Raw genomic sequence first — 25911 nt, 5'->3', positions numbered from 1 at the left:
CGCCCCGCCCCCGGCCCCGGCCCCCGCCCTGCCCGCACCGCTGCGGCCGGGGGAGCCCCGGGGTTAATGTCCCCCGTCACCCCCTCCCCAAAATCAGCCGCGCCGGGGATGAGCAGTTTGGGGGGGGGGGGTCCGCCTCCCCGCCGTGCGGGCTCCGCGGGTGACAGACGGACAGACGGACAGACGCACCCCAGACACGCACACGCGGCTGTGCCTCCAGCGGGATGCAGACACCCCCTCCTGCGCTGGTTTGCCCTCCGCAGGTAAAGGAGCCATCCCACATCCTCCCATCCCCAAAGACTCACTGCAAGTGTTTCTCGGGGTGCTTCGCCACCCACCCCCAGCCGTGCCCAGCTCCCCCTGGGGGTACCGGCCCTGCTCCTGCAGCGGGGAGGACACAGCAGCTCCTGCCCTGGCATTTTGGGGTGAGTGAGGCACTGCAGCTCTCCAACGAGAGCTGGACTGCGCATAACCCCTCTTTCCTCAGGGTCTGGGCCAGTCCAGCCCTAGGGGATAAATGTGAGCCAGGCCAGGTCCTCCCCAGCCATGCCACCCTCCCAATGGGAGGTATTTGCAGCTCACCCCAAAAGGGAGTACCCCCAGTCCCACTACAGACTCCCATAGCAGACCCCACCTGCTCAGCTCTCCAGTGTCCCACTGTACCCCAGGAGTGTGACAAAGCCCTGGGTGCCCACAGATGTTCTGGGGGAGTCGGCTCAGGCCCATGGGGGAGGCAGGCTCATTCCCAATCCACGATATTTTCCCTGCAGCAATCATGCAGAGACACAAAAGACTTGGGAATCTTCAGCAAGAGACAGGCAGCCAACCTCCTGCTGGACATCCCTGCCATGGGGCAGGAGATGCTCAGGAGTGACACCCAGCTGTCATTTTGCTGGTGAATGCCACACCATGGCATTGGAAAAGAGATTCTGGAATCCCCACCTGAAATCCTGATTGCTGCTTGAGACGTGAGCCAAGCTCTGTGCTGTGCCCACCTCTCTCTGCCCCTTCCCAGGGGCTTCTCCTGCCACACTGGCTCGGCTTGCCGAGGAAATGAAGGTCAGAGATACTCCAGGAGCCTTTGCTTTGCCATGGAAAGGACTTTATTTATTCTTTATAGAAGAACATGTGACACGGGTTTTCTTTTCCTTCCAGAATCCCACTGATTGATTACTTTGGATGTGACCATGTCCCAGCAGCACATGTCCCATCCCGTGGCATGTCCTGCACCCCACTCCTGCTGGAGGACCCATGGGACTCTGCTCCTTGTACATCCCATGAGGTCTGGTTTAGGTGGATCACCTGCAGAACCAGGTCTTTCCAACACTCTCCAACTCACGAGGAGGACAATCACCTTGTCAAATTCCCAGATTCCTGTGCCACAGCCTGTCTCTCAGCTCAGCATCCTCTTTTTAACCACCTTCTCATGTGCTGTATCCAGTGACACAACCCCATCCACACCCCTCCTCAGCCCTCAGAGAGAAAATTCGGGTTTCCACCCCTGTGGGTGTGCCAGCCTTTTGTGCAGGAGCACTGGACAAGGACCACGCCTCCTCCTCCTCCTCTGTGTCCTGCTGGGCAGAAAAAAAGGCTGCCAGAACCCGAGAAATAATAAAAACAGACACAGACAAAGCCAGGGCGGGGATATTCTGTTTCAGAGCAATGACAGAAAGTGGAGGTGAGGCTAAAATGAATAAACTCCAGTTATTGATACTGTTTGTTTTGAATTAACAGCTCAGCTCCACCAGCTTGTTCCTGCCTTCCTCCTTGGCTCCTTTCTGGATTTCCATCCCTTCTCTCAGGGTTGGTTTGCTCAGATCTCCGTTCTCCTGCTGACTCACCTATCCCAAATTTCACCCCCAAATATCTGCACACCCTTCTCAGAGCCCCCAGTGCATCAGTCACTGCCATCCCTCAGTCCCCAAACCTTCCAGCATTTCTCTTACTGATCTCCCCTTTAAATTCTCCCCGAGTGAATTTCCTCCTAGGGAGATGCCAAATTCCCACTGACCCCTCCTCACTGGGATCCTACTAAAAACCTGTGGATGTAAAAAAAATCCTACACATGCCAGTGACTCCAAGCGTAAAGGAAGACACAGAACAACCTTAACCTTATCCTCACTTGCTGGGTGACCCTGGGCAATTTAGTCCCTTTCAAGGGTCTCAAGCGACTATTTTTTTTTTAATCACTTAAAAATGCAAAATTCGCCTCTTCTGCAAAATATTTTGGAATGTGCTGAGTGACAGCGTTGAGTTGAGGTTTGTTATCACGATCAGGCACTTTCTGAAAACGGTGTTTTCACAGCCTGGAAAATATCAGGAGATCTGCTTAGGCTTGATAAAGAGGGATGAATACACTGGAATGAGTAATCTGTCACCTTGGAGGGGATGTAGGAGTCTGTGGGTGCTGTCTGAAATGTGGCTGGAATGAAGAATCAGCAGATGAGCCCAGCTTTTCATGTTCCAGGGAATAAAAAAAGCCAAATTCCCTGAGCACTTTGAACTCAGGTGTGCTCAGCGTGTCACCATGAGTCTTCTGCATCCCAAGACAAATATTCTAGGGAATTACTCTCTTTTGAATCAGTGTTTTTTATTTTTTTTTTTCTGTTTCCCTAGAAAGTAGAAAAAGCCTGAAAATGCTACCCCCTAATGGCACAACCGGGTGTGGGGTGCTGGCCTAGGAAAAGCTGATCCAGGTTTTTTATCCACAGGGAATAAAGGGAATGGAAATTGTGTGGTCTCTACTAGAAAGATGTGCCCCTGGGGGGAAAACACCCTGACATCAAAACGTTCCACCAGGAATGGGATGAGAAACAAAAATAAAGCCATTTTTGGGATTCAGCTGAACTCAAACCCAGAGGTTCCAGCTCCAGCATCTCGGATATGGGTGTGTGGGATCAGGGATCCTGCCTGTTCCAGCTCCCTCAGCCCAGGGCTCAGGCAGGTCCTTTAGAAGCTGCCTTGGACCCAAAGAACACAAGTGGAATAAGGAGAAAGAAAGGGAAAAAAATACTTTAAAAGGGCCGAGAGTCGCCAAAAGGCTTTTAGGATTTTAAAACTCATACGGGGTTGTAAAGTGGGTTTGGAGGTCTCTGTGATCCAGGTGTGAAGGGGAGAGGTTGCTCAGCTGGTCCCCCAGGCAGATTCCAGCTCCCCAGGTGGTTGTGGTGAATTAAATCCTGCAGGGTCCCCTCAGTGGTTGGGTTGGACACTGATCCACACTGATTCCCAAATCCTCCACTTCAAACCTTCCTTTGTACCCTGCTCAGAAATCTCCATTTCATGTTTATTCGGGATATTTCAGAAACTTAATAAAAATCCTACTCTTCAGTGTCATCCAGCCAAGAACTCCAAACCCTGCACAGAGCAGGCTGCAAGCCAAGGAAAGTTCTCCTGCCCCAAACCTTGCTTACCATGAACTGTGTGACCTCAAGCCAAACATCTCCTTCCCAAAGTCCAGCCTGACCTGGAGATCAGGGAGTTGAGGACCTTTTCCTTTCATTCCACACCAAATCTCAGGTGGGACCTTGGGTGGTCTCATCATAGAAAAGACAACATGGGAGAAGAAGAGTCAAGACCTTGTGCTCTAAAAAGTGCTCTACAGCATCCAAAAATTTCTGGAGAATCCTTGGTGTTTTGTGACACCAGAAGACCCTGAGAAGGAGGAACACAGTGGATTACTGTCCCTGGAAAAGAGTAAGGGGGATTATCCAGTTATCCAGAGAAATGAGAAGTTCTTTCCTTCTGTCCTGAAAGCCGTTGGGTTTTTTTGCTCAGTGCAAGTCTTGGAAGTACTAACTTCCAATTAATTCCACAAGTATGATTAAGATTAACTCTGTTTTCTCCAGGTGCTACAGCAGGGCCTGGACACGTGCCAGACTCTGACAATAATCCAACCTCTCACGCTGCTGATTTCTGAGGGAGCCCCAGGAACACCTGCTGGGAGCAGGGCTAGGGCTCAGTCAGGGTTAGAGCCAAAGAAGCCACACACCCAGCAGATCAAATAGTCTGGGTTGGGTTTAGGGTTAGACCCTTTAAAGGTCCTCGAGTCAAACCCCACTGGGATGAGCAAGGGCACCTTCAGCTTGTCCAGAGCCACGTCTAACTTGACCTCGAATGTTTCCAGGGATGGGGCATCCACAGCTTGTCCGGGCAACCTGTGCCAGCATTTGACAGGAGAAACATCCCTCTGTTAAAAACCTGGCAGGAATCAATCACTGCTGGGGGATTTTAACACTCAACTCTACAGTTCTGCTGCCTGTTGGACTCCAGGAACTGCCATCTCCATGCTGGATCCACACCACAAATTTCCAAACAGCCCCTGCTCAAACAGAGCACCTGTGAAGCCTCTATGCACAAAAAAAGCCCCACAGACGTGGCCAATTCCTTGCAAAATCCCAGTTTGGGATGCAGTTTCTCCCGGGCTGTCACTCCTGGAGGTGGGCAGGCCCTCAGAGCCAGCCCTCCGGCGCCTCCCGCTCAGCAGGCACACCGCACACACCGTCTGGGAATTGCTCACGTTGGTTTTTTTTTTTTTTTTGCTAAGTTTTTATTTTAATTCAAGGACTTTGCTTCATACAAAATGGAATTGTAGAAACAACTGCAGAATTCAAAGTTTGGCTGATAAATATTACTCAGGCAGCAAACTAGGCAATCACAGAACCGTTTTTTTTTCTCAATTTTTTTCCCGCTTATTTTTTTTTTGGGTAAAGTTCCACTTGTGTTGCATGGTTGGAACTTTGATAGTTTTTCACACTGTTTTTTAAATATAAAGTTTTGCAACAAACCCCCAAATTTATATCAAATATAATTAAAAATTAACAACTGATGAATACATTGTATCAAAAAAGTACGAAGATAAACATTTTCCATGCACATACTTTTTATAGATATGTATATATGTATATATATTACATGCAAACATTACTTATTCAAAGTACAGCCACTACGAGACTGGTTCTGGATGCAGAAAACTGATCGGTGCAATTCAAGTTTGGCAACTCACTATGAGGATTCTTGGAAAGATGGAGAGACAGCAGAGAGGCTGTAAAAAAATGTTGGGAAAGGTTTATGGATAATTGTGGTCAGGCTTGTCTGTCACTGTCATCGACCCCTACGAGGCGGGTGGAGGATTTGGACAACTTGAGATTCTTCTTCGTGTTCTGCCTATGAATTGGGGTGACCCAAGGCTGTGTTAGTGCAGGGCTGGAGGTTGGGGATGGAAAATGGGGAGAGGAAAAGGTGGAAAAGACAGAATTATTCAGTACAGAAAGACATCTCTGTTGCTTTCCAGTGTGGGTACAGTGTTTGCATGCACGGGCAGAGAGATGATGTTGTCCCTTCCCCTCGACTTCCTGGAGTAAAATAAGAACGTTCCCTTGGAAAATTTCAAATAAAGTGTTTGTGCCTTCATTTCAGGAAAATGTATAAAACATTTGGTCACAATCGTGCTGAAGCCTGAAACAGGAAAATCCAGCAGCTAAAGCTACAGATGGATGAAGGTCTTGGAGTGGTGGTGGGGTGGGTGTGTGTCCGGACGTGTCATCTGGTTGCATAGCCCTCCGTTTGGGAATGCCAGGAATGCCAGCCGTGACCTCTGGCTACCACACTGCCTTTATTCCGAGTGCACACGAGTACAGAGACAGAGATACAGACAGGAGTTATCCTTTAGCAGAATCCAGGGATGAGATCGGCCAGAGATTGCTACTGAACAGAACAAAATTAAAACAAAACACCGGAGGGAACAAAACCGGGTTGAGTTTCCTCAAGAGAAGAGCTACAGGAGATGTGAAGAACCACCCTAGAGCAGACTGCTCCTGCCTGAGGCTGACAGACTTTGCTGAGAGCATGAGAGACCTCCTGAGCGTTTTGGTGGCATCTGATCCCCTCCAAGCAACCCAGGGACAGAACAGATCGCCAGGGCCGGTGGGATTTCCACCCACCCCATGCAACCACTGCACCTGGAGAAGTTCTACAGGTCTGGGGCTTGGTAGATCCTCTGAAAAAATTCACCTCTCCAACCCTATCCTCTTTCCTAGCAGTGTTTTTAGGGATGTGCCCAGCACCTCCCACCCTTTCTCCTTTCACCTTTAAACCTCTCCATGTCCTCTGGCTGCCCTGTGCCCCAAACCCTACAAGGGCTCAGCAGAGCCCTGGGCACGAGGTCGTGGCTGGGCTTTGCCCCCAGCCTCCCTCCCCGCCAGCACAGCGTGTTTGCCCCTTTCCCAGGCTCACAGTGCAGGAATCCACACGGGCACAAAAGAAAGAATCCAGCCAACACAAGAGTCGTTGCAAGAACGCAGAAATCTCATCCCTGAGAATCAGAGTTAGAGGTTTGGATTATTATTATTGTTATCATCATCATCACTTTTTTTTTAACTTTCTCTTATCAGGCAATAAAAACAACTCACTCCAACTGCCCTCCACACCAATGATGCACGGCCAGACCTCTCTCAGCTGGCCTGTGGGAGATGCTGCTCCTCCTGCAGGAGCACCCCTGCAGATGCTACCCTTTCCCACCTGCATTTCCTCCACTGGGCAATGAGACAAGGCCGGCTTTGTTTGCTGCAATCACTCCCCTCTCACCCATAAAAGTATATCTATATATATATATTTATATATTCAAACAAAAAAACAAGAAAAAAAAAGAAAAAAAAGGCCAACCAAACCCAAAGCACATTTGCCTTCCCCACTGGAAGCTCCCAGCCTGGGGCACAGTGACCCCAGGGCCCCTCCGAGGCTCCGGCCTCTCGGCCCCCGCCCCCTCTGCCCTCCCCACGCTCACCCAAGCTCTGATGCCTCGAAGCAAGAGGTTGCATCGTCACTGTGAAAGATTTCAAAGGTTAGGCACTTAGTAGTGAACAACTGGAGCATTCGGTAGAAACGGTGGGACCTGGAATGACAATTGGACTAATTCTCTACAGAAAGAGGAAGTTTTTTCTTTCTTTTTTTTTTGGTTTTTTTTTTTTTTTTTACTGTACAATTTACAAAAATGCACACAATGAAAAGTTAAAGTTCTATCTAATAGCTTGATATAAAACCAATAACATTTCTTCTTCTCACCCCTACGCTTTTTTTTCCTCTTTTTGTTTGGGTTGTTCTTTTTTTTGTGGACTTTTTTTTTTTTAAGTTGTTTTTTGCTAAATCAAGCTTATATTGTAAACAAGACAAAACAGTGAGGGTGTGTTGCAGTCAACAGGAGAGAGGGATGGATTGAAAAGTCTCAGCAGCAAGGAAACAGTCCTTACAAAGGAGCTCTCTTGTGGCTTTACCGTGTGTCAGTGTGAAGGACCCAATGTGGTGAGTGACATTAGAGACCCCCAGGGCAGTGGTGTCCCAGCAGGGTCAGCTCGGGGGTGGCACCAGCTCTGCCCTAAAGGATTGCAGTGGCTGAACATCAAGTCCAAAAGGACTGTCCTTTGTTCTGGGCTGTGTTTCTCCTCTCCCAGTTTCTTGGATGCATCTCTTCCTTCTCAGCGCTCAATGAGACAAAACAGGGGGGGCGAGCATTGTTCGCGCAAGTCCCTTCGTGACCCCCAGCTCCCACCCTGGCAGGGGGGAATTATGATGGTACATTAATTAAGAAATAGCCCAAAAAAACTGCGCCAATCGTGAGAAGGACCCACAGTTCTGCTTTTCCACCGTGAAAGGTGAGGATTGCTCTTCTCCCAGCTCCTCACCTCCGTGGCTGGGTTGGCGTCTGGTGCGTGTCTCGGGACTAGACAAGGCAGTGGGGAGGGGGCAGTGAGGGATGTGCTCCTCCCGCTGCCTTCCCCAGAAGGAGGGAGCCTTCTTCCTCCATCTGTCTAGTGCAAAAAAAAAAAACAAATCAAAAAGGAAAAAACTAAAGAACAACAGAGGAGAGAGAGGCTGCAGGGGCATCTCTGGCCCCGGGCGCTGAGCAGTCCTCAGGGCTGCCCCACCGGCCGCCTCTGGCCCCAGGCCCCCATGGGAGCTCCCAGCCCTCCAGATGATAAAACTCATCCTTATTAAGCACGCACACCTCGCAGGGTTCTGCTGAGCCGCTAGCACCAGTCATCCTCATCGGCTTCATGGTAGTAACTGCGTCCTCTGGCGCCGGGGCCCGTGTTGAGCCCCAGCGTGTAGTGGTACCCGTTGGGCACCCGGCGGATTTGGTGCGACTGCGAGGTCAGGGAGGAGACGTAGGAAGTCCTTGAGGAGCGGCCCGAGTTGGTGGCCACGGCCTCCTCGAAGGTGAGCGTGTCCTCGGGCGCGGCGCGCTGCGGGCTGTCGGCGGCGGCGTCGCGGTGGCCCAGGTAGGGGTCGGAGCCGATGCGGGCCACGGCGGGCGGGGGCGGCTGCTGCTCCCCCCGCAGCAGCGCGTTGTGCTCGGACAGCCCGCGGCTCAGGCGGCCCGGGGAGAACGTGGGGGTTTGGTAAGTGGTGAAGTGCACGGGCGAGGAGTTAGCGGTCTTGTAAGTGATGCTGGGGCGTGGGGTCAGTGGAGTCTGTGGGAGCTGCCTCCGACCCCGGCAGGGGGTACTAGCACCAGATGTCGACAGCAAGGGGCTCCCATTAACTGAACCACTGCCCTACATCAAAATTGGAACAGAGCAAATCAAAAAATAAAAAAAGGGAAACACCGGACAAACACAAAGGCAGGCAGGTATCAAACAGAAGGAGAAGCAACAGAAGGCGGAGACGAGTCACAAGAGGAAAGAAAAGCAAAAAAAGAGAGAGTTTAGACAAGCACAGTCGGGGCGGGAGGTTCTCGAGAGATAATTCAACACGAGATGTGAAGAGCTGGAGAGTTCAAGTCTGGGAGCAGTAGGAACAGAGAGGGGCAGAGCATCGGTAGGACGCAAACTGGCACACGGCTCCAACAGAGGGGACACTGCCCAGGGGAGGCACCCACAGCATACAGGGCTCAACATGCGCCTTACCTGGCCTGGGAGCAGCTCAAAAACCCGAGTTGTTGGGGATTTTTATGAATTATTGTTGGGTTTTTCACAGTTTTGCTTTGGGGTGGGTTTGTAGAGAACTTCACCCCACAATTGTGAGTGCTGGGTTTGTGGGAGATGACCCTGCCCACAGGAGGGGGTTGGAAAGAGATGGGCTTTAAGGTCCCCTCCAAATCAAACCATTTTAGGACTCCATGAATCTATTTCTGTTGCCAAAACTGGATTATGGGTTGTTATTATTATTATAGATTCTGCATTTCTGGAAGGAGGATCTGGGTGACTGTTTTTTGCAGGTTGGGAATGAAATGCCTTTGGATTAAATAGCCAATTTCTGAAAAAATAACAACCAAAAGCTTTTTGGACAGGCTTTAACAAGTCTCTTTAACAGAAATGCATTCACATTCTCCTCTTTAATATTACACATTTGATTTTGGAGTGGTATAAGGGTCTGGCAGCTTCCTGGGTTACTAATAATACCTTGTGAGAGTGAACTAAGCTGCAGTAATTTACACAAATGCCACGAGTGAGAGGAAAGGGCCTGTCCTCCCATTTCTGTTTACATTCTCCCAAGGCAGGACATGTGCATTGAACAATCCCTCAGTCTTTCCCAACCTAACATTTTGAGACCAGACCTTTAATTTTTAAAGAGCACTTTTTCCTTCCTATCAACTCATCAGGCTGTCAGTCACTGCTTGTTCTGCCCTGCCTGGCTCTCCCAGTGATCAGGAACATTCCAGCATCCTGAGGAAGCTGTCCAGCTTCTCCCAAGGGCCTGAGCACCACACAATTACAAAAGAAAGCAGAACTAAATTTTAGCCTGAAGAAGAGGAAGCTCAGGGAAGACTCTTTTGGTTTCTCCAACTCCCTGGCAGAAGCATGAAGCCCGGTGGGGGTCAGGCTCTGCTCCCATGTAAGAGGAAACAGGCTCAAGTTGTGCCAGGGGAGGTTCAGGTTGCACATCAGGAGGAATTTCTTCCTGGAAGGGGTGGACAGGCATTGGAAGGGGCTGCCCAGGGAGGTTTGGAGTCCCCATCCCTGGAGGTGGCACTGAGTGCTGTGGGCCAGTGACAAGGTAGGATTGGGCACAACATGGAGGATTTCTCCAACCTTGGTGTGGGGCACCAAGCAGGACCTCAATAGCTTTATCTGCAACTGCCTGACCTTCTTTGCCCTTTCCACCTCCTCTAATTTAAGCAAAACATGGAAAAAGTGAACAAATCCCTGGCAGACCTCAGGGCTGTTTCCCCACCCTGCCTCTCCTCACCTGTCTGTGTGGGCCATGCTCTGGGCCCCCGTTGGGGGAGGTGGGCCTGCTCTGGTCAGCAGATTTGGGCTGGGCACGGTCCCGGCTGCCATAGCGGTCGCAGGAGTAGAAGCGCTGCTTTTCGGAGGAGGAGGAGGAGTGCTGCTTCCTCTCCTGGGAGCGGCCACGCTCCTGCTTCTTGTCCTTGGAAGAAGACTCTCCAGACTGGGCTACTGAAAGGAAAACATTGGGTAGGACATCACCAGCATATGTGGGGTGGGGAGGTCCTTCCACACAATCAGGACCCCAAACCCCACCTGAAAGGAAGGGGACAGGGGATGTACATCTCCTCCCTGACCTCCCAGGGACAAATCCTCGCTGGCAAAGCACTCACCAGCTTGTCCATCAGCCATGTGATGGGCGGCCCTATCCAAGGACTTCTGCTTCTTCTCTTTCCGACGGTGGCAGCGGTGGTGGTGGTGGTGGTGGCCCTGCTCCGGAGGCATCCGCTCCAAGGAATACTCGTAGAGGTGCATGGCGTGAGGGCGCTGCGGGGCCAGCGTGGAGACCGAGCGCTTCATGGGGCTCGTGTCCGGGATGGGCTGCAGGGAACAGGGAGGGACACGGAGCAGGGTGAGGGAAGGCGCCGCGCCCCGCTCGGCTGCCTGGTTCCCAGCATGGAGGGGGTTAAACAGCGAAAGAAAGGGGCAAGGAGGGCAAGGAGAGAAATGGTTAACTGGAGACGACTGGAATGGGCAGGAGGATTTGTGGGATGTGGATTGAGAGTGAAATTTGGGGAGTGAATGTGAGCTCCAAGTGCCAGTCCAGGGGGACCACGAGAGCAGAGGCACAGGCAGCACTGCACAGCACACCCAGCGGGGAGCTCAGCAGGGACACAGGGCAGAGCAGCAGCCAAGCACCTCACAAGGGGAATTCTCCAACACCAGGGACATACACACAGCTGCTCCAGGGCCTGCATCCCAAAGCAGCTCCAAAGAGGAAAGCAGGTGGCATTGCTGAGCACGACATGGAGGGGGAGAAAAATCAGGAATCAGGGGAGGTACAGGCCAAGCCACCAGGAAATTCCTTCTATCTCCCTGCAGTAAACACAACTCCCATCAAACATTTAAACCTCTCCTGTCCCACCATCGCTCCCTGAAACCCTTTGCCTGGGGCAAGGATAGTGTGTACATCCTGCAATCCCACCAGGACATCTCCAGAAAGAATACCTGGTTTTGCTATTGCTGTTTTTAAAACATTTGTGTCAAAACATCTGGGCACTGAGAGCTAAAACAGCATATTTTTTTTTTTGCTGGACCCCCTCCCTGTGCCAGTGGCAGCTCCAGACCCTGCTTCCTTCCCTTTGGGTACAAAACCTTACAAAGGTTCTGCAGAGCCCCAGACAAGTGTCCTGCAGGACAACTCCTCTCACAGCCTCTGCCCTCCCTCTGCCCAGGGATAAAGCTCAGGAAACAAGGACAATTCCCACATTTCCTTCTCTGCTGGCCTATGGCTGGCTCTGTGTGGAGACAACAGCTCATCCATCCTCGGGATGCTTCCCTGGGTCTGTCACTGCACCCGAGCCGTGTGCCAGAGGAGAGATCTCAGAGCATGGTGCTCCAGCTCAACAGTGAAATTCAGGATGTTCCCCAGTCCCTCAACCTTCCACTTGTTTGAATTCCCAATCCAATAAGTGCCTGCAACACCAGCTCTCAGGGAACATTTACTCTGCTCATTGTAACCTTTCCTAAGAGCTCTGTATTATTTTTCCTGCCTGCTCTCTCTTGTTTGCTTATCCTGAAATCCAGATCTCTGCTTCCCTGTGATATTTACCCAAGGCAAAGCCAATTGTTTCACAGCTCTGCTCGTTATTTTGAGTGGAAAAACCACTCTCCCTCCCCTTGAGGGCAGATTATCCTGGGTGTAAAGGCACCATCTGGGCAGTTGCCCACATTTTGGTGCTTCCCACTGAAGGGCAGCTGGGATCCTGGTGCTGGAAGATTTATCAGAGGCACAAGGCTGGGATGAGGGAGTCCAGCACAGCCTGTGGTGTGGCCCTGGAAGCACCAATTCCATCAGTAGGACCACGTTAGTGTCGCCTCTTGTGGCCCTCATTTGTGTGGCCAAGAAATTATACTCAGGAGCTTCCTATCTGTCCTTGTTTAGTGCTGAGCCTGCAGCTGGGAGAAGGCAGGGGCTGTAAACTGGACAGTCTGATGGGCAAAAAAATGGGAAGTGAAAGTATTTCCCACTAAGAAACACATCCAGATTTTCAAAATCCATACAGGGCTGCCAGGAAGAAAGCAACAAAAAAATTCAGAAAAACCCCCCCAAAAACTACCAGAAACAACCAAAAAACCCCCACGTAGATTGACAAAAAATGAACATTTCTTTTTGGGCTTCGTTCCTGCTTCCACGCTTATTCCAGGGACAGGATTCCCACTGACACAAATCACTGGCAAAGCAATCAATCCCTTTTCCATAAATCCTGGCAAGGCTCTTATTATGAGAGGCACAGACTCCCAAAAAGCCTCCGGAGACTGCATGTGCCCCTGCAGAGCTCCTAATTGCTTCTTCATTACCAACCCGACTGTTTTCACTGCCTAAATTCCTGAGCAACGAGGCATGAAAATAAACAAATAAAAAAAAATAAAAGCAACCCACCCACCCAAGCCCTGCTACCAGAGCGAGCAGCGTGCAACCATGGACAGAGGGAAAAGTGGGAAGAGAGAGAGCTGCTGTGCCAGAGCGACTCCAGATGAGAGGGGAGAAAAGTCAAGGGTTAAAGGAAGGTTAATTAATTCTTAAGGTGAATTTAATAGGATACAATTTAGTGCAAACTACATACTGCCAGGTAACTCCCAGGTGACCGTGCTTTGCTCCTCTGCAAACAATTCGGACAAGGTGAGGGACATTATTGGAAGCAGCCCCACAGTACAGCCAGTGTCAGACATCAGATGTGCAGCAGACACGATGAAGACCAGGGAGGGAGGTGATGAGGGCAGGACAGCAAAGAGGGAGGGTGGAAACACAGGAGGAGGGTTTTTTTAAATAAGTGGAGCATAAAAAGATAGAGGCAAACAGAAAGGGAGGCATCCAGGAACAGAAAGCATTGCAAATAAGAGTTAGAAAGAACTCAAAGTTTGGGGAGGGGCAGAGCAGCACGTGAGAGGGAGGGTGGGGGGCGTGGAGGGGGAGACACACACAGAAAGTACATCAGTTATTCACCCAAGCTACAACCACTGAACATTTTATTATAAATGAGGTTAGATCTGAGATTCCGGGCCTGATTCACAACCAGGTGAGGCACAAGGGGCAGTGACACCCTGGGGACACAAGCCATGCTTCTGTCAGGAACGCTCCTGCAAATGTCTGACTGCCATGGAGAGGAGCTTCCCTAGGGAAGGCTCTGCCAGCTGCACTGCCAAGGAAGGAAAGCGGCTACCTGTGGCTTAGGATAAAGGACAACTTCTGGGAAGGGGAAAAGCTTTGCTTTGGGGGCTGTTGCTTTTATTAAGCACAGTGAGGAGTGCTCCTGATAATTCTGAGAATCCCAGGGCTCACACAAAGGCCAGGAGCCAGGTGGGAAATCCTCTGGCTGGCAAGGGGCACCTCCAGCAGGTTGGCACAACAATTCCATCTGTTGGAGCTATTGCTGTGTGTGCACAACACAGGGCTTCCCTTTGGGGTGCAGCAGATCCTTTGCAATCTGCTCCCCTGACAAGCCACAGAAACAGCCCAAGGCCAGGCTGCTCCCTCCTGGCTGTGTGAATCAGGCCCTGGGAAGGAGGCAGGACATGAGTGGTGAGACGTTGTGACACAGAAGGCAGCATGATGGCTGGGCAGCATTGGGGACAAACAGCAGCAAACGTGTGAAATGGCTAAAAGTGATCTGTGACATCCTACACACCAAGCAGTGCCCACAGGTTGCTGTGGAAGTCAACTCCAGTGAGGAGATTTCTTTGAAAAATAAGTTAAATAAATCAACGAGGGAAATCCTCGACACCAAATGACTGGCCAAGGTCACAGTACAGGAAAATACAGGGAGCACACTCAGTGTCCCAGTGCAGCTTCCAGGTAGTCCCTGTGCCTGCTGCTGTCCCTGTACCTGTGTGTGTCACAGCACACCTGCAGCTTTTTGGAAGGATAGGGAAAAGGAACATGGCTTGGCTGGCTGGACAGACAACATACAACTAATGGGAAATGTGCCTTCCAGGAACACAGCCTGTAAATGGCTTTGTCCCCAAACAGTGACCCAGACACTCTTGGGTGGCCCAGCCGCAGGGATCATCCTGGGCTGCTTTGTGCTGCAAGCAGGGAGGAGTAAAACTGGGGACAGTGCTGTGACTGCACAGGACAGCTGCCACCCCTGCAGGGAACCCCAGCCACATCCTGCAGGGAATCCCTGCTACACCCTGCAGGGAATCCTTGCCATCCCTTGCAGGGAATCCCTGCCATCCCTTGCAGGGAACACCCCTGCCATCCCAGCACAAAGCCTGAATTCCTGTCTCCACATCTTTTAAAAGCAATATTCCCAAGCCAGCTCCAGCCCATGACAAGCAGAGAGAAGATGCTGAGATCTTGGCCTGCTCTCAGTCTCCCACCATTAAATCCCCACCTCTCACCTGGGTTTCTGCAGCCAGTCGCGGCATGGAGGCCGCCCGGCCCTGGCTCTCCAGGCCTGGCTGGGGCTCTCCGTTGGCAACTGTGGGGCTGATCTCCTTCATTTCTACCACCTGATCAAAACATGGAATGGTTTCAGTAGCAAGAACAGGAGCATCAGCTCTGAAGCCACCATCAGCTTCTTGAAGTTTGACTTGACTGGGAAGAGATGCTGGTGTGGCGAAGAGAGCAACTGAAGAGCTGTGGAGTGTTGCAGTAAGGTAGAAATCTTATAAAGAAAAGCCATATAAAATCAGGCCTGCTCTGGCTGGCCTGTCATTTCTTCTAAGTCAAGCTGGCACTGTGCAAGTTCCCATGTGAAAGCAATCCTGGTGTGAGCAGTTCATTAGCACAACAATCTATTCCTGGGTAAAAAACTACTTGCACCTGTACAAACTGGTTTTATACTGTTAGAAAAATGGAAATTATCTCTACAAACAACTTTTCCTCCATGTACACACCAGGGGTTTGAGTGACCAATCAATACAGAATAACAACTTGTTACTGACCAATAAAGTAATTGGCAAGAAAGCTCCTGACCAATGGGAGTCACACACAAGGTTTGTAAAACTGTATGAAAAGGAGTTCTGTGAATAAAGAATGGCTTTTTCCGCCAGGAAGAAAACTGAGTCCCATGTGATTAATTCCCACAGCAGAATGCCCAGGTTACTCTGTCCTCAGCAAGGACATCCTACATGCAGTGGGATGAGCTCTTCCACAAGCTAGGAACCCCAGCTGTGACCTTGGAAACCCCTCAGGTCATTCTGACCACTCAAACCCCTCACCTGAGCTGGGACAATGGGATTGGGAAATGGGAAGAGAAAGCCTGAGGTAACCTATGGCAGCAAGACAGAATTCCAGGAAAAGCATGTCCAGATCAGGCTGTGGGAGCTGCCAGGGTTGGGGTTTCTCCACAAAGCTCAAGTAAGCAAGAGACAGAACAATGCTTGACTCAAGGGACAGATCTCCTGCTATATGCAGGTCCCCCTGCCTTCACCTGGATTTTCTAAACATTTTCTTAAACTCCTGAAAATCCACCACAGCTCTAAAATCTCCTGCACCTCACACTGTCTTCACCTGTTTTTTCTAAGTATTTTCTGAGTTTCTTAACTTCTATAACAGTTCTAAAATTTCCTGCATCTCACCCCATCTTGACGTGCTTTTTCTAAACATTTTCTTAATTTTCTCAAGTTCTCCCACAGCTCTAAAATCTGCACCTCCCCCTTCCCACCATTTGCTCACCCTCTCAATGGGGATCTCCTCGGAGTGGCCTCGCTCAAAAGCTGGGCTCCTGGTTTCATAAAACACGTCCTGGGTGCGCTGTGTCCCCCAAGAACTGGACTCTTTGATCCCTCCCTCCGGGGGTGGCCTGTCCAAAGAAAAGGAGGGGAAAAGTTTCATTCTTTTGTGAAGAGATTTTGCTGAATTTGGCAAACCAAACTCGAGCACTCTTTGTGGTTTCACATGTGAAAATCAGCTGCAGGATGGGCACAGTGGCTGGTGAAGCTCTAAGGTGCCCTGGGGTTTTTTTCTCCTGTAGAGTTTGAAGATCGCATGAGAACGAGGAAATCAGACCAACCATGATATTTTTTCAATAATTAAGGAAAACAGCTTCTGCCACTTAAATCCTGATGGACAATGAAGAATTTGGGAGTTCAGGCCAATTTTGTGTGCAGGGCCAGCTGGGCACTGGTCAAACACCTCAACCATGCTGAAGTCCCTTCAGCTGTCGAGTCTCGTGTTGGCTTCCCCATCAGGATCATTTGGGACGTTTAAACCTCATCTGTCTGTCACTAAAAATCCACAGCGCTCATGATCCAGAGGAAAATCACACGCAGAGCAGGAAATGGAGAAATGTTTAGGGATCACTGTCACCAGGAGTGTTTAGAAAGATCTCTATGAACTGATCATTTTCCCAAAGAGACAAATTGTGCTGTGGCAAGCACTTGCTGTTGTCCAGTGCCACAAACTCGAGGGCTGTATTTATTCCCAAGGATCTTTGTCTCCCAAAAACTCATTGGTGGGGTTTGTTTGGTTGTTTTGCAACGGTCCCCAATTCCTGTGAGCAAACTCACCCTGGGAAGATCCCAGTGAGGATTCATGAAGGAGATCCCAATGCCACCAGCACTGGGATAACCGCAGCGGGAGCAGAGCCACCAGCGGGAATCGTCCCAGCCATGGCGAGAAGGGGCTGCTGGCTTTGGTATCACCAGAGCCTCTGGAGCAGCAGTGGTGGATGGGTGACCCCGAGGTGGGGTGGCTGTGGAGGGGCTCAGGGATACTCACAAGGCTCCCCCGTTGTTGAGGGAGGCCGAGCTCTTCTGGCGCAGGAAGGCCTTGGCATTGCTGAAGGCCGCGGGCTGGGTCTGCTCCAGCGTGGCCTTCAAGGGGTGGAACAGGGACACTGGCCCGGGCTGCCAAGCACAAGGGAGGGGTGTCAGAGCTGGCATGGGCTGCAGGGCTTTTCCTACTCCATGAAAAGTACACTTTGCCACCCTGGGACAGCATAAAGGCCACGCCAGCCAGGGCACAGCAGGGAGAGGCTCTGAGGTACCCCTGGTACAAGTCAAGCCCTGCTGCAATCCCCCTTCCCTCCAAATGTGCTCCCCAGTCCTGCTGCAATCCCCTTTCCCTCTGAACACTCTCCCAAGTCCTGCTGCAATCCCTCTTCCCTCTCATTGTTCTATCTACTCCTGCTGCAATCCCCTTTCCCTCTGAATGCTCTCCCCAGTCCTGCTGCAATTCCCTTTCCCTCTGAATGCCCTCCCCAGTCCTGCTGCCATCCCCTTTCCCTCTGAATGCCCTCCCAGTCACCAGAGCACAGCAGGGAATTCCCCCATGGATGTGGCCAGAGGGGCAGCACAATTCCAGTGGCTCTGGATGGATCTCGTGGAGCCATCCACATGTGGGACAGATCTCCACTCTGTGCTGGAGATCAGCTGGATGCTCACCCTAAAAACAACAAGCGTTTGTCCTACTGGAAGTGATTGGGCTTTCAATGTCAGTTGTGTGAAAATATTTTCTAGAACTTGTAAAAACCTTCAAACCTATTAGAGCCAAAATGACTTGGAATAATTCCTATTCCAAAAATAACTTAAGCCTTGTATAGCCAAACTACCAGCAGCTTTCAATAGTTCTTTGGTCTCCCAAGGAAATCTTTTGGTGCTCCCCAGGCCCTAGGCTACTTTTTAACACAGCATTTAGACTTTCAAAGATCAGTTGTCATTTTTTTTAAAAAAGACCTTTTTTTTTTTACTGGAAAAGGCAACTGCAACAATTTTTTTTTTTAGGTATTTTTTTAGAGAGACTTTCAGGAGAGGTTTCCATTTTTGAGCCAGAATTTTGAAACCCTGCCTGGAAGAGCAGCCATGTTCTGGATGAATCCTGCTGGTGATTCTTGTTGAAGCTGCCCAAGAGGGAGGATGGAAAAACCCCTTTTGTACCTGGCACAGGCCCCCGGGGGGCTGGACTTGCTCCCTGCTGTTCTTATTCTGCTTGTAGAAGTCAAATATCATCAGGGCTGCGTAGACCTTCCCCACAGTCATTTCATCAGCTGCCAAGACAGAGCACGGGGAAAACACAGCAGAGCCATCCCAAGGATGAAGAGAAGATAGGATTAAGAAAAAAACAGCAAATGGTGAAAAACATAGAGAGGGAGGAAGCAACATGAAAATTTAGAGAAAAAGGAAAATTTTATTAATCAAATAAATAATTATCAATAAGAAATTATGGTATTAATAACAAATAATCATTAATAAATTATTTTCAAAATAATATTTTGTTTTATGAGAATAATGAGGGAAAACAGACACAGAAAAGTAGGGGAAAGAAAAAAGAAAAGGTTACAACAGATTATTCAGCTCTTTGCCTATTGCTGCCTTGCCTTGGTTTGGAGCTCTCTGTGGCAAACACATGGATCGTGTAGGAAAAACCAGGCAGGAAAACTCAATGGCATTGTCAGCATTGCTGAGAGAATTCCTAAATTCATCCCAGACCCCCAGCCAGCCTTTATCAACACAGCAGCCTTACCCTGCTTCTCTGAATTAAAGTGAATGGGGTATAATGGGCTAATATACATTTAAGGAATATTTAATTTTTCCAGATGGTTTTTTCACTCTCAGAGCCATGGGACAGCCCTTCCCTGCCCAGCACTGGAGCACTCACCATGGAAAAGAACTGGAGCAGCAGAGATACAGGAATCAAGAGAGGAGGGGAGGAGAGGGGAAGACTTCACTACCCACTGATTTGCACCTCCTCAGCTCCCTCATTTTTCTTAATTAACAATGCCTTCATTATTCTACACTGCTTCTCATTAATCAGGAATCCAGAGCTAATCAAGAGAACAGCAAACTCCCCATTTTCTCAGCACGTTTGCCCAGGACATCACCAAATAACACAAATGCCTTTAACCCCCAAACACCTCACATCTGATTCCCTAAGTCCTCAGCAAGTTTTAACTTCTCCCTGTTTTTCTGGAGCTCAAATGCCAGAAATTGCTCTCCCACCCTGCAAGGCACAGGCTGGAGGCTGCCAGAGCTGGGGAGAAGCTCTGGAAGAGGCCACACAGGGCATTGGTCTCTTCTGGGCACTGTTTGGGATTTGGGTTTTTCCGTGCACAGGAAAGCTCCTGCAGCACAATGAAGCTCCTGCCTGGAGGTGAGCTCAGCTCCCCCAGCCCCTGTGTGACGGAGCCAGGGCAGCACAGAGGCTGCCAAGGAGCTCTTGGTGTCTCTGCTGCATCCTCCAGGTGACCCAGATGGGGCTTGGGGCAGAGCAGGCAAGGAGGGAAAAACCTCATCTGGGGTTGGATAGAGCAGATGAGGAGAGAAAAATCTAATTTGGGATTGGATAGAAAAAATGAGGGGGAAAAAATTTAATCTGGGGTTGGATAGAACAGGCAAGGAGGGAAGAACCTAATCTGGGGTAGGATAGAGTAGACGAGGAAGGAGAAAGCTAATCTGGGGTTGGATAGAACAAATGAGGAGGGGAAAATCTAATCTGGGGTTGGATAGAGCAGATGAGGAAGGACAAACCTAATCCTGGGTGTCTGGGATGTACCCAGTGCTCAAAGCACTTACGTTTGTGAGGAGGCACCAGCAAATCCAGAGTCTTCTGGGACAGGTTGGGCCAGACCAGCGAGATCTCCTTCCTCAGCTCAGCATCACACTGGTGTTGCTTCACACCACCTGCAGCCAGGGAGGGAGAGGAGAGGAGTGAAGTCCTGCCCTGGAGCACATCCCACTGTTTGCATCCCCTCTTCCCATTCCTTGGGAAGGGTGAGCCAGCACAGCTCTTCCCTGCTCAGGGAATCCATGAATTCTCTGTGACAGAAGAACATGGACTCAGCAGGACCAGCCTTGCCTCACCCTGGAGACCCTGAGCAGTAACCTGAGACCTAAACGTGAGCTCAAACTCATTCCATGTAACTGCGGGTGCCTCTTCCTTTGGGGAGTGCCTGTGGAGGCAGCAGCACCTCCCAGGAGGGATGCAAAGGACCCGGACATGAATGACAAAATCCCATAACCACAGACTGGTTTGGGTTGGAAAAGACCTTAAAGATCCTCTAACCCAACCTCCTGTGCCATGGTCAGGTTCACCCTGCACTGAGCAGCGTTCTGATGGACTGCAAACCCTCCGCGCACAGCTCTCCCCAAAACCCCTGGCAAGGACACAAATTCACGGTTCTACCCTAAGGTTGAATCTCTACCCCAAGGTAGAGCAGAGCCAAGCCCAGCAGCTCTGCTCCACGGGCCAAAGCCGAGCCTAAATGCACGCGTGGCAAGTGATTAAAGGCTGGGTGAGCCCCAGGCCAGCTCCCAGCTGAATTCCACACACAGCAGGCAATTAAGGTTCATCTGAATGACAGAGATTATTTTTTTAAGAGCAGAGTAAGGGAGGAGGCTCTGGGTACTCTGTTACACCGTGGTTTGAACTCCCACACGGGAACTCATTAGGGAGGTTTATTAAGGGCCTGTTAAGCCCACTAACAACTCAATTAAATGTAGCACATGAAACCTATTCAGAAAGAGCTCATAACAACGAAACAGGTCAGAACCTCACACCCCAGAGCAGAGCTAAACCACAGAAATAATCCAGGGTATCAGCTGAGTTCTCCTCTTTGGCTCCCTTCCAGTTTTCAAAAGGGTGGGAAGGAGCTTTTCCAGTTAAAAAAGGCTGACAGGTAAACAGAAACTGAAAATTAAACAAACTCTCAGCATCCTTATCTAGGAGTTATTCCTGAAATAAGGTGCTGGCTCTTAAAGTCACAGGAAGTCCTAAAAGCATCTGTAGAAATGAGTGTCTGATCCTTGTCTTGATCCCACTCCTTTGGGGAGCCCCAGGCACCTCAAAATTTTGTCCTCTTCCAGCAATGCCTCCCCAAAGCATCACAGGCAAAATTTAAGTAGCACAGGAGGGAGGAGATAACTCAAATGTTTGCACTGGACTAAAACTGCTTAGGAAAGCACAGCAGCCTAACCCTGCCTTGCCCCCTGCTCCTGGGGGTGTGGTTCCCTCCTGTTAACTTTTAAATTACGTGTAAGAGTGCTTAGGCCCCCGGCATGCTTTGATTGTGACCCCAGGCAGGCTGATGAGATGGGGTAATGACCCAGAGAAAAGACCGATGCATTTTGTTACACTGCAAAGTTTAATTGGGAGCTGAGTAAACGCCTGATTAACCACTTCAATAATTACATTTTATCTCAAGGTGGAATGTGCTTCAGGGCACTTGCAGTTCCTGCCTTGCTGCCAGCATGGAGCCACTGGGGAAGAAGGGCTGGAAGAGCTCAGAACTGGTGTGGAAGCTCATTTCTGATTCAGGGCAAGGACACATCCTCGGCTTCCCCTCCTAGCGTTCTCAGCTGGGATGGGCAAAGATTCCCACATTTCACTGCCACCCCAAAGGCACAGGGATGCTCAGGATCCCTCTGGCCTCTCCCCAAGCTCCCCTTGGTGGCCGCATTTCTCTTCACAGAGAAAAGCAAGGCACAGCTTCCCAAGGATATTTTCTGGGATTCATATTCTCTGAAGCTCAGAGAAAAAAAAAAAACAACAAACCAATTCTTACCTCATTTACTGTGCCTGTATTTTGGAACAAGTGGAATGCATTGAGGAAGATTATTTACCTGAAGGAATTTACTTGATTAGATTCTGGTGTGAGTGTTTTGATTCATTGACCAATTGAATCCACGTGTATGTGTGTGTGTGTGTTGGGACTGTCGGCTGACAGTCACAAAATTCTGTGCAGGTGAGTGCAGTGGAGTACTTGTGCAGATTCAGTTTGAATGTAGTGTAATATAAAATAATATAGTATAATAAAGTAATTAATTAGCCTTCTGATATCAATGGAGTCCTCCTCATTTTCTCCCCAGGCATTGGGGTTGCCTGGATTTACTATACCCCTGTCCTCATGTGTTGGCATGGGAAGATAGGATTCCCACCTGGGGCAGAATTTCCATGGTTTTGGGAGGACACCAAGCCCAGAGATTTCACTGAGTACTCTGAGCTGGATGGGACCCACAAGATTAAGTCAAACTCTTCAGTGAATGGCCCATCCAGGGATAAATCCGTGCCCTTGGTGTTCCTGGCACCTTGCTGTGACCAACCAAGCCCATCTTGTGGTCAGGAGCTGGGCTGTGAGCCAATGTGCCCTCAGAAAACTCCAATTTTCTCCTGGTTTTCTGGAGCTCAGATGACAGAAAATGCTCTCCCATCCTACAAGGCACAGGCTGGAGGCTGACAAATCTGGGGAAAAGCTCTGGAAGAGGCCAAGGAAGGCACTGGTCTCTTACTGGTGCTGTTTTGGGGTTTTTTCCATGCACAGGAAACCTGCAGCATAATGAAATCCACACCTAGAGGGGCTTCAGCTTCCCTGCTCCCTGTGTGCCATGGTCACAGAGGATTCTAAGGAGCTGAGCTGCCCTTGGTGTCTTTGCTGCATCCTCCAGGTGACCCAGCCACCCCTCAGCCTCCCCATCCCTCTCACCTGAGGCCAGTTTGATCTCCAGGTGACCCAGCCATCCCCTCCCTCTCACCTGAGGCCAGTTTGATCTCCAGGGCCGTGCGGATCAGGGCCATCAGCGTGGAGGTGAAGTGCACGGTTAAATCCTCGGGGGAGATGGGCATGTTCATCCTCACCAGGCGCTGGGGACAGACAGGGCTGGCTGTGAGGGGGGCCAGGAGTCCTCCCCCCACCCTCACCTGCCCCTCTCTGAAAGCCCAAAATACCCAAAAAAGAAACAGGAAGGAACTTTTTGTGTGCTGAGTTGAAATCCTTCTGCACATGGATTGCAGCTCCTGTCCAGGAGCAGGTTTGGGATAGAACTTCCGTGGTTTAATGAGTGATTTGCCAGCACTGCACTGCAATGCTACAGAGCTCTCCCAAAAGAAGCCTTTGGGAGGCTCTCATCCCATTTCCTGACTGTCTCCAGTGGCGTCTACACCATTCAGACTGTAGGAACCCCAGCTGCTGAGAATTTCAGACTTTGTGCTGACAGGCACTGACCCCCAGGAGAACACTGCATTTGACCTTAGGCCATGGGGAAGGCTTCCAAAATGGAATGACAGAACTAGGATTATGGGTGGGTAGTTTGAATAGAAGTGTCTAATATCACAGGGTGGGAAACTTAGAGTTTAAGGGTTTAGAATATAGTGAGATACATATATATATATATATATATATAAAGCAAGATGGAGGTTTTAGGGTAGAGGCTGGTCCTACTATACCTTCTCCATGGGTTTGGCTGGTTTTGTGTAATTGGATAAAAAAGTCCACATCGCAGGCAGGGGTGGTTGGTTAGTCGGTTAAAAGTAAAAATAATTTAGGTGTCATTTTGTAATTGGACAGTTTATCCCTAAAAGGCCTTGTAGAGAGAGAGAGATACAGCTCCATTTTTAGTTTGTTAGCGTGAAATGCTGTAGAACTGAGGGTTTGTGAGAATGTGTCATCATAGATAAGAACTAATAAACATCTGAGTCTGAACAAGAAACATCATCTTGTGATTTAATCCTGATCCTTGCAGCAAAGAAGCAGAAGGATCAAGAGCAGGCATGCGGCTTGTACCTGTCCACCTACCAAGGCAGCATGCTGAGGAGATAAAAACCATAAATCCACTTCCTCCACCCCTTCCTACACCAGCTGGCCTCACTAAATCCTTCAACTAAATCCTGAAACAGGACAGGGCCTGTCAGGGGGCCTGGCACCACTGCCTGAAGCAGGATGATGGAAGGTTGGCATCTGCCACCCAAGGCTGCAGCTCCATCCTGAGTGTGGCCGTGCTCTTCCAGCTGTCCAGGAGGCCTTGCTGGGAGCAGGATGTGAGGAAGGCACTTCCAGTGACAGTGAGGCTGTGGGGGCTTTGTGCAGGAGCTGTGCTGTCCCTGGAGGGGGCTGGGATGGTGGATTTCAGTCCCAGCCTGAAGCACACTTGGGAACAGCAGCTGAGCCCTGGAACGTGACTCAAGCTGTGGAATGGTTGGTGACAGGTAAAGGTGACATATTCTTCCTGCTGGGGACACCTGGATTCTGGCTCCTATCTCCTTCCCTTCCAGTCACTGAGCTGCACAGTCCATCCACACCTTCCCAGAGAGGAGAGGCTGGACTAACATGAGCAGGACTATAATTCCCACCCTGTTCTTCCAATCTAAATATGGAGCCATCCCTAAGGATCTGTATTTTCCAAGATCTTCAGAGCTGGGAGCAACTCCTTCCCCATCACCAGCCTGGCAGGGCAAACCCATCATTCTCCTGAGCAGGAAGAACCTGAAATTTGGAAAGCTTTGACCTGCTGGCAGCAGAACACTCCATGCTCCAAGCCTTGCGGATAAACTCAGCACACCTTTAAAGGATGGAATTCTCCTCCTTCAGCAGCCTGATGATTCCTCAGCTCTCAGGAGCTGCTTGAAAACATCCCTGTCTGGACCCGTATCAGAGAAACTTCGGGGTTTCTGTTCTCCAGAGGGATTTGCAGCCCAAGGAAGTCCTTGGGCATTGATCTGCCTGAGCACAGCCTCAAAAACCCAGTGGCAGCTTGGCCTGGGCCCTTTGCTGAGGAGAGAATTTCACCCCACCTGAAAGCTGCTTGGGCTGTTGTTCACATCCCTCTGTCTGCCCAGAAACCTCCTCTTTGTCTAACAACAGCCCCTAAAGGCTGGTAGAGATGCCAGCTGCGCCCACCCCATGGCTCTGGGCACTGCAGCAGTGGGCACAAGCCTGGCACTGTTTTCAGAGATGCAGATTTTGTTGCAGCCTCTTTGCTGTCCTGGGCAAAATCTGCAGCAGAAACTCCTCTGCTGATGGGAATTTTCCTGCTGGGGAAGGGAATGTGGTGCAGGTGAGAGCAGGGACCTGCTGGAGCCTCAGGGCTCAGTGGGAGCCCCAGTTGCTGCTCCTGTGTTTTCCCCAAACCAAGCCCAGGCTGGGGCACAAAGACTTGGCCAGGTTTTCCATCTCTGGGATAATCTTCCTGCTTAGAGAATCTTCCAACTTCCACTTCCAGCTTCCCAGATGTATGGACTGAGCTGCTCTAGAACCTCAGACTGGTTTGAGTTGGAAAAGACCCTAAAGATCACCTCATCCCACCCCCTGCCATGGGCAGGGACCTTTCCCTATCCCAGGCTGCTCCAACCTCTGTCCAACCTGGCCCTGGACACTTCCATGCCCCCAAGGATGGCAGAACCCAACCCTGGCACCTTCTGGAGACAATTACGGGGGGACATCTGTTGGTGTTGGCATGAGCAAAGGGCACAAAGTGCTGGTCCAGTGTAAAATCTGCTCAGAGGAGCTGAAATCTCCTTGTTCACCTATTTACACATTTTCAGCTCTCACTGCATCCTGCAGGGACAAGAGACCACTGTAACAATGTTCCTGTCACCTAAAGTCAGGGACAAACAGTTGTGCTCTCCCTCACAGCATGCCCAGAGGTTATCCTGCGTCTGCCCAGCCTCAGAGACAGGGAAATCAAAGTCCAGCGTCTCAGTCAGGGACAGTAGCAAGTGCTGGCAACACCACAGGGTTTTTTTCTGTTCGCTCATGTCAAATGAAACAGGATTTAATTCAACTTCTGCCCTCAGCACACAAAAAGCTAC

General features: G+C 50.2%; 1 protein-coding gene across 1 annotated transcript in view; it reads right to left on the bottom strand.

The window, feature by feature from the left end:
* Nucleotides 1-8149: 8149 nt before the first annotated feature.
* Nucleotides 8150-25911, bottom strand: part of LOC121336980 (voltage-dependent N-type calcium channel subunit alpha-1B-like) — a 289393-nt gene continuing 271631 nt past the window's right edge. Inside the window, 11 exon segments of the mRNA XM_041406692.1 lie at nt 8150-8247; nt 8291-8552; nt 10186-10397; nt 10559-10766; nt 14790-14900; nt 15865-15871; nt 16058-16195; nt 17113-17240; nt 18270-18379; nt 19905-20012; nt 22860-22968. Coding sequence (XP_041262626.1) covers nt 8150-8247; nt 8291-8552; nt 10186-10397; nt 10559-10766; nt 14790-14900; nt 15865-15871; nt 16058-16195; nt 17113-17240; nt 18270-18379; nt 19905-20012; nt 22860-22968 — 1491 coding nt within the window.

The sequence above is a fragment of the Onychostruthus taczanowskii genome, unplaced genomic scaffold (genome assembly GCF_017590055.1).
Source record: "Onychostruthus taczanowskii isolate IOZ18803 unplaced genomic scaffold, ASM1759005v1 scaffold25, whole genome shotgun sequence".
Classification (NCBI taxonomy): domain Eukaryota; kingdom Metazoa; phylum Chordata; class Aves; order Passeriformes; family Passeridae; genus Onychostruthus; species Onychostruthus taczanowskii.
Note: the sequence above shows the minus strand (reverse complement) of the source record. Positions and strands in the feature narration are given on the sequence as shown.